At 51.9% G+C, this 9,148-nt stretch overlaps 1 protein-coding gene across 1 annotated transcript; it reads right to left on the minus strand.

Annotated features, from left to right (window-relative positions):
* Positions 1-3,066: 3,066 nt before the first annotated feature.
* Positions 3,067-4,185, minus strand: LOC125502162. The gene has a single exon (XM_048659975.1). It carries the CDS (start codon positions 4,183-4,185, stop codon positions 3,067-3,069), a length of 1,119 nt encoding a protein of 372 aa, XP_048515932.1.
* Positions 4,186-9,148: the final 4,963 nt, after the last annotated feature.

Raw genomic sequence — 9,148 nt, forward strand, 5'->3', positions numbered from 1 at the left:
GAAGTCGGCAAATTGGATCCGTAACTTCGGAATAAGGATTGGCTCTGAGGATCGGGGCGTGTCGGGCTTGGTCGGGAAGCGGGTTTGGCTATTTTGGCGGGTTCGGTAACTATGACTCTCCTAACCGAGTAGCACGCGTGCACTTGAGCGCCGTAGTTCGTTAACCTTAAGGGCCGAATAGAGACAGTGAACACAGGCAAATGTGCATAGAGGTGTTAAGTAAAGCACGCGGAACCAAAGTGACAGTTTTTCGAGTAGCAGTTTTGCCGGTTGACTCATGTAGGGACAAATATAAAAGTAATTTGTAGGTTAGGTTCGGAGCCCATCCCACCCGGGACACTACCGAACCGCCAGCGGCTGAAGATCGAAGCAGGAACCAATCGAGACCGACGTCGTCAAGGTCAATTCACATACTTACCGACTGTGGTGGGTAGAACGGTTACAGCAGCAATCTTCGTTACCGACGGTCGGTAGAAGATCTTTCCTGCTGACCGACGATTGGAGCGACCAGCTTAGGGGCACTGGCGGAGGGCAAGGACGATCCTGGAGTCTTCCAGCTACCCGATGTCGATGAACATCAAGACAGTGGAACGCCAAAATCTGTAAAATAAAAGTTGAAATAGGCAAATTAGGCTGAGAGTAGAAATTAAGTCAAGAGGCAAGTGCTATAAATAAGTAAGAGACACGAGACAGTCGATGCAAGTGATACGAGCCCGTAGCGCTGAAGTGAAAGTGTAGTGACATGGACGGCTTCGCTAGGCAGAACACGCCCAGTGCCAGAGGACCCGTAAGCTCTCCCTCCACGTCAGCAGAGTTGGTGAGCACTCCGGCGAGCGGGGCGCAAAGAAAGAGGAAATGCCAATCACCAAGCTCGCAAGCTCAAGAGGAGGAGAACTTTCTTCTTACGAGCGAAGAGATTAAGGAATGGGAATTAAAAATGATGGCCAACGACTATAACGTGATTAACATCCTGGAATTCAGCCGTGAAGCCAAAGAGAAGAGGCAGCAGATCGCGAAAGCCATGGAGGACTACAGGAGATACGTGGATAAGCTTAAAGCGGCATACTCATATCTCTCTGCCGAAAGGACAACGACTGATACGATGCTGGAGCTAATAAAAACAGCACAACCGAGAGAAAAATCAGACGAGGAGGAAATACGGCAGGAGCGGAGGATCACAGCAGTCATCCAGGCGGAGATCACGAAAACGCTAAGCGAGCAGACTACAATTGAAACGATCAGACAAGCGGTACGGGTAGAGTTAGCAAGCAACAGAGAAATAATAGAAGGAAGAAGGGGCCAAGACGGAGGAGTGATGGAACAGGAAGCAGATGAAGGTGAGGGGGGCACATTCGCCGAGGTAGTGAGAAGGGGTCGTAAAGCATCTGGACGCAGTGCCACTGTCAAGATACACGGGGGCCCACCAATCCCGATAACCAAGGGGCAGGAGATCACGATAGGACCGGCCACGGGACATCAGGCCAGGTACAAGAGTGCTGACGAAGTGAAGCAGAAGGTGATGAGCGTAGTGAACCCATCGGCGTATGGGATGAAGGTGGACAAGATGATCAGAACCCGCGAAAACTCCGTGAAGATTGCAGCGAAAGGCACTGACGTAGGAAAACTCACATCTGCCCCTGAACTAGCTGAGGCGGGACTGGAGGTAAGGCTAGTCCAAAAACGTAAACCGAGATTGATCATCTACGGTGTTCCGAGTGGGTGCGATGCGGGTAAGATCCCTGAACAGCTTATGCAGCACAATAGGATCGAAATAAACGTGGAGGAGATCAAAGTAGTATACGCTTACAAGCCGAGACCAGGAAGCAGAACAACAAGTGTGGTCATTGAAGTCACGCCTCACGCAAGGAAGCAGATACTAGAACTCAAGGAATTATATGTCGATTGGGTGAGATGTCGCGTGGAAGACCACATCAGGATCATGCAGTGCTTCAAGTGCCAGCAATTTGGCCATATGGCAAAAGACTGCCGGCAGGCGGATGATGTATGTGGGAAGTGCGCGGGGAAACACGAGACCAGGCAATGCCAGATGGAAGATGGTACGGCCAAATGCGCAAACTGCTGTCGGGAGAAATTGAATGCTACGGACCATTGGGCCACAAATGCGAACATATGCCCAGCATATATGTAGTTCGCGTTCAGCGAGATATCCCGCTGACCGCGACCTTGATGAAAGAGATTCTGCGTGACGAGAAACACGCTGAGATTCTTGTGGTGACACCCCTTGGTGAAGAGAGCGACGACGGCCCCGTTGGACGATTCGCGCATTAAATCGTCGAGAATCAGCAACTTTGGAAGTTTCGCGTCGTCGGAGTCGTAGTCACCCTGCTGGGGTAATCCCTCGCGATACTCGATAACCGGCGAACGATCAGACGTCGCCGTTCCGCCGTACAGCGGTTGCCATTCTGCGTAATACCAGTTGATTCGCGCGAACTTTGCGTCGCACATATCACCGATGTGTCGCAGAAATGTTTTGACGAAATTAGATTTTCCGCAGCCGGATGGTCCGGCGACGATGGCGGAAAAAGGATGCTTCCAACGCGTGTCCATGGCGAGTACTCCGAACTCCGATCCATCTGCAAGTTATTATATACAGTTATCGACCGTTTCGTTGAAAAATAATTACCGCGGCAGGGGGGCCATCCGCGTTATCGAGCTGATCGAGCGCGCGGCCGCTATTTCGGGGCGCCAGCCTGAACGGATCAGCTTGCAAGCGTCGTACGGCTTATCAGCTAATTCCGTACGAGGGGGGCCCGCGAAAAAGCTAACGGCGGCGGTCCACACGGCGTGTCTCATCAGCTTGTTTACACGACGGCTAGCCGCCCCGCCGGTATTGCATACTAACCTGGTAATGTGATCGGTTACCGCGTCGTACTGGCGCACGGCTTCTTCGGAGATGCACATGTATGTGTGTGTGTGTGTGTGTGTGTGTTTCGAACGTGCCGTGCGAGGATATACATTGAGTGTGAGAGCAACGTCGAGGCGAATTGCTTATTTTCTTCGTTATCGTTAACGGACTCAAATACTTTGCACGCCGTGTACAATCATTCATGTCACCTTGTAACCGAAGAGTAGCGTGTCGCAGCTGTTCGGACAGAGTCGACGCTTTAATTGAACCGGGCGACACGTTTTGGAGATCGTGCGCGTTACCACGTGATGCAGGTTGGTGCGCTGGATAGCGCGTCGCTCCACCGTGATAGGATCGTGGGCGTCGGTCACCATGCTTCGGACGGATTGAAAATTTATCTTTAGACCTGTCTGATAGTTCAAAGTAACGCCTTTGACCTTGCACACCCTTACCTCATCCCGATCGCCCGGGCGTTTCACAACAAAGGCGTAAAATTTCGGACCCCCCGAGACGAACGATCGTATATAGCTACCGGGGCCGGAAGCCGCCAATTCGTCCGTCAAGTCGCCCGGAAAATTCCCTGTCGGCGGTTTGTATTCGTCGCGGGTGTTCTCGCTCTTCACGTAAATGACAGAGTCGGTGTCGAAATACAATACCCTACACTGCAATTTTTCCAGATAGCTGTAGAGCTTCAAACGCGCTTGGGCCGTGGTGTAGGCGGCTAAGACGACGTTGGCGATGGGCGACAATATCGCGCTTTTCCCCGTACGTCCCCATCGCGCGTAAAGAATCCGCTCGTTTACGGGCAAAATAACGCGAACCTCGACGTCCGGATCGGTGAGAAGCTCCAAGAGCCTCTGCCGCTCGTTGATCACCTCTGTACGCGGTAAATTATCGCGCTGCCCGAATTCACCCCAGAACGAATTCAGACAAAGTTTCGCCACCGAACGCAGCCCGGCGTTTTTAGCTATCTTGCACCCGTCCAGGCGGATCCCCTCAACGCGCTCGTATTCCTCTACGTAGCGTTGTCGAGATGTCTCGTCATCGCATTCCGCTGGCCAGCCACTGGCCTCCTGCTTCAACTTGAGAAACGTGTTTATGTATCCGGCGAACAAACCGCCTTGCTTCGTCGCGGGATCGTACGAAGTGATATCGTATTGCCATATTTCGCTGACATCGACAATTCTGTACCCCAGGGTGATCGCTTTTTTCAATTCGTCCGACACCCATGTACCGCTCAACCAGCGGTCGGCTTCGTTCGCATGCGGGCAATCGTCGAGTGTCGAATTCTCGCAACACGTGCAACACAACGGAAACATCTATTTGCCGTGCATGCGGACCGGCAGAAACGGGTGGTAGTGATTTTGCGGCGGAAGCACGACGTATTTCACGAGGCCCTCTACCGCGTCTAGATTCGCGTTGTCGGGCCCTGTCAACGTCTTACAGGAATCCCTCACGTGCACCTTGGGATGTCCAACGGGGTACCGCCCGTTTTCGCATACCCACGGATACAGGGAGCAAACATCCACATAGCGAATTCGCTCCCCCTCGGCAACCTCGTAGAACCGTTTCGTGTTGTTCGTACGACCACCGAAGAACGCATCGCGAGGATTTAAACACTTTTCGTTTCTCGCGACGATCAACGGGTGTTGCTCCACGTACGCTCGCAGTTCCGCGTCGTTCTTCAGCATCTCGGCGAAAACGCACTCCCACATCTCCGTCACGACGTAACCGAGCGCACGCATTCTGACGGTCTTCGCGCGGGTTTCCTCGAAGCGCTTATTCATGCAATCTTTAGCTAACAGTTCTTCGTCGCGATTCGCTGTGAAACAATTTCGGCATCCGTGCCAGTAACACCCCTGAAATTCGAGCACGTGTCTGGTACCATCCTCGGTCACGTAGTAACCGTCCACAGGGCGACCCGTTTCCGGGATACGATACTCCCTGCAGCGACCCGCGTGCATTATCTCTATACCGATTCCGCGTTCTTTGCAGACGAGCCACTCGACCGCCTTGGTGGACTGATTGTCGATCATCCGATACCCGCGAGACGGTATAATCCCGATGGTATTGTCTTGCAGGAAATTTTGCCGAAATAGCACCGAACACGCAGACGCGATGGTGGTGCTTTGCGAGAACGGACAGACACCCCCCTGCGTGAGAAAAATATCTCTGAACGCCGAACAGGCTCTTCGAAGAATGTCAACGTCGCTTCGGCAATAATCGATCAACTCCTTGTCGAACTCAAATACATAGTTATTTTCCACAGCCTCGTTGTACCACGCGTGGAATGCTGTTCGTTCCGCGGTCCCCATGCTGTCCGGCGAATAATATTCGGCTGATGGTAGCGGGCCAACGTAGCCGCGATTCGCCGGCGTATTAAATAAATGGGGGAAAAGTCCCTTGCGTGTTTCTACGGGGAGCCCGAAGGCTTTCGGCAGCGCCGCGAGAGCCATAGGCATGTAAGCAGGCGAGTCTAGAAATCGGGTGTGCCCCGTTTCCATGAGTACGATTTTGGTTCCGTTCAGAATTACATGGGGTGGATCCCTGTTATGTTCCACCAGGTAGCGTAGAACAAATTGCGCGTCGAATCCCCGCGCGTTGTGCACCAGACATAAAATTTTGCGGAATCTGTGTACGGGCCGCGTTGCAAATTCCACAAACTGTTCGACGGGATCGATGTCGAATACGAATTCGCGTACGGGGCCGCAGATGGAACACGGTGTGCGGATGTTGGGTTCGCGTATACAACCGGTGCAAGCCTGTTGAACCACGCATAGGTTGGGAACGTGTAAATTCGATTTACGATCTCCCTCGTCCAGCGTGTCGCACTGCTGCGTCTCAAAATCGTAGAATACGAAGAGATGTTCCGCGTTGCCCGTAGCTGCCGCGAGTCGCCTGATGTAACACTCGTGGTTTACCGGACGCCGGCAACTACAGGTTTGGCACTGGATTTCTCCGCAACGGTGAACGCTTCTAGATAAATCTACGAACCGATCGCATCGGTCGCAAATCCGCAGAGTAGCGCATATCGTTCGGTGCGAATTAAACGATCTGCGAAGTCGATGTTTTCGCAGACACTCCTCCCCCGAGAACCACCGCCCGCAATCGGTGCAGCGAATCTTCGCGGTCGTGATTTTGCACGCGAGTGTGCTGGCGCAACTTGAGCATTTCGATGTACACCGGTGATTGCCGAGGCGCCGATAAGCGATATTGCAAGACTCGCAAAACCGCGTATTCGCGGCGGCCGCCGTGAGATTGAGTATAGCCTTGTAGTGCCTGCCTGACGGGTAATACATTATATTCAGACGGCCAGTCACGTGCCCGCCTAGTCGGATTATTTCGCGCGTGCCGTCGTATATCGGCTCCTCACCGCGTCCGAAGGTATTAAAATCGTATACCACGATGGCCAGGCCCTCGGTAGCGAGGTGGGCTTGAAACTTTACCATCTCCGGTATACCGCAACCGTCTTCCGGAATTTCGACACCCGCTAACCCGCATAACCGCAGCGCTAGATCTTTTTGCACTCGCGACGTAGCGTATCGTACAACGGACCACCCTGGTTCGTTTTCGTTGAGATTGGGCAAGTCTTTCCGCCGATGAGCCCGCGATACGATCAACGCCCGCGGCAAACATATGTTATCCCTGCGTACGGCGACGAGAGACCGTTTGCTGCCATCCTCGTTGGTCAGCGCGTTGTGAGATTTGCCTCTCCCGATCGGTACGGTAACGTGATTGAAAGTCACCCTAAACTCCTGATCGATGCAAAATTCGGTTGCGCTCTGCGATAACTGGAATATCAGTGTCCAGAGATCCTCGTACGTACAGTCTTTGGCGGGGCGAAAGGACAGTCCGACGGAACCGTGCACGAAAGACGGGGCGTCGAATCCGAAGCCCACGTAATCCGTGTCGTGCATAACGCGACTCATAGCGTACGCGTGTATATCTCTGATGGCCTCCGCCAACCAGTCGATAGGATCGCGCGTGTCGGGGGGTGTTAAAATCCGCAGTGTAATTTGACGACCGTGTAACGGTCTCTCGATCGTCACCAGAGTTTTAAGAAATAAAATAGATTGATCAGATAGGTACACATATATATGTATATCATATAAGAATATTTATTGAAGGAAAGATATATGTATTGCAACTTTTCGGGACGTTCCCTAAGCGGAGCTTGTGGGACACGGCCGGTAGTGGTGGGTTTTTTGCACTACTGATTTATCTTACGGCTCCTTCTTGTGTAATCAACGTCTCGTGGGCTGGGATGTGGGCAGGATACGGACTCGGATCCGATACTGGACCAGAGCCGCCTCGGGGGAACCAGACCCGGGTCAACTCACAGTTGGACCAAGGCTGTCTGTGGAGATGTGGGCAGATTGGGCCGAATGGCTGCCGAACTCGGATGGAAACGATGCTCCACCAAAGTCGTATAGCCCCTCCAGAGCAGGGAGCACTTATGCACTCCGTGCCTGTCTAATCAGACTCGGGTGGGGAACGGTGAACACAAGATCAGATACGGATTGCAATTATAGCTCAACCAGTACTGCCTGTTGTACGCCTCGCCCCACCAAAGCTGGCTCTAAGGACGGAACTTTGTTACCCGGTGAAAAGAAAACCAAAAACAGCGGCCAAATAGAATGATCAAAGAAAAATCAAAAACGATTATTATTTAAAGAAGAAACAAGAAGTCTGATGACACTGGTTTTTACAAAAGTGTTCTCTTTGGTAAATTTGTACCGTTTGTACAGCGTAAACTAAACGAAAATTATTAATTAAATTCTTAATCTGCCCTGAGCTAACTTATTTAACTACTTTTACTATTTTAAGCGGCCTTTGCCAATACTTTAAGATGTGTGGGTGATAACCCGAATTGATATCGCGGTGCTAACAAACAAAAGGTTGTTGGCGCGATGCCGTAATGAAATAAAGTTATCTGAGAGATGTGTTCGCTAGCTAATTTGAACGGTGAAGTTGCGCCGGTGTCGACTCGCAGCTGACCGCTGGTAGAGCAACCACGTTCCCGGTTGGTGGCTGCCTTTTATACCCTAGATTTCGCCATCTTGGGCTGCGCCTTGCGCTGTGCGCATCTTCCGTTTGGCGCCCAGCCGCCCGCCGCCCTCTGATGGCCTTTTTCTTGGCGGGACCGGAACCCTGATTCTCCCCATGTTACCCGGATCACGTGGGTTTTCATGTGATGCGTTACATTGCCCCCTTGATCGATCAGCTGGATCTTCGGTCATGGCTTAGTGATGGTGATGTAGCTGCATCGATCTTGAATGCCAGTTTTCTCCCTTTTCTTTCTTTGTTGTTTATGGTGTGGCCGAGTTTAACCCTAGTGGATCGGTATAGTCGAAATTCCGAACATACTCTGGCGTCTTTGCTGCATCTTGATCTGGTAAGTCCAAACTACCGAACAGTTGAAGTAGCTTCATCTTGTGGCGGTGTTCTTTTCTTTCAGCCTCGCTGATTTCAGGGATCTCGATCGGCGTCAGTTTCCATGGTGCGTACGCTTCTCCTGGGTCTAGCTTGTCCTCTCTGTTATTGTTCAGATCGATTTTTGTGGGCTCAGGGATGCTGGCCGGGTGCTCCTCCCCATGACGTTTCGCGGCCAAGAACTTAACGGCATCCCAGATCTCGGTGAGCGTAGTTGGAGCCCCCTCAATCTCAAGCCCATACCTCTCCGAAGCGGGGAGGTCCGTTCCCCTGGTAGTCGAAGGCCTGATTGACTGTGGCTGATAAATGGTAGGCCCACGCACTCTTTGTCTCTTCCTGGGGTTTGTGGATGTCCCCTGTCGCACCTTTCGGGTCTGGCTGGCTTGCCCTGCTTTATAACGCCCTTTTCCAGGAGCGAATGTCCCTCTGGGTGATAGTTGCCGACCGCTGCCCAGGTCCTGCAATAGCTCCTCTTCCTCGAGGTCGACTTGGATCGCTTTGTCCTGTACACTCGTATACCCATACATGATGATCACTGGCTGAGGCTCGTGATGAACTGACTGAAATCCTTGGTGCTCTGGTGCCTGGACCTCAGGTCTATCCCTACCTGTACTTGACCCTATCACCTTATTTGTTTTCTCTATTAATTGTTTTCCTTCCCCCCCTTTTTCTTTTGTTTTTGTTTTTTAGTTTCTCCCTCTCAGTTTGTCAACAACCTTTGTTTTTTTTAAACTCTTTAACCTATTCGATTTTCTCTGCGCTTCTAGGTCCCAGGTTCACCTGGTGGGATATACAGTTTAAACATATTGACATGAAACTTGCCCCTTTCGATCTGCGTCTCTGGGTGCT

The sequence above is a fragment of the Athalia rosae genome, unplaced genomic scaffold (genome assembly GCF_917208135.1).
Source record: "Athalia rosae unplaced genomic scaffold, iyAthRosa1.1, whole genome shotgun sequence".
NCBI lineage: Eukaryota > Metazoa > Arthropoda > Insecta > Hymenoptera > Athaliidae > Athalia > Athalia rosae.

What these genes read in the sequence shown, in the direction of transcription:
- LOC125502162 (XM_048659975.1), bottom strand. Translation starts at nt 4,185, where the DNA reads ATGTTTCCGTTGTGTTGCACGTGTTGCGAGAATTCGACACTCGACGAT.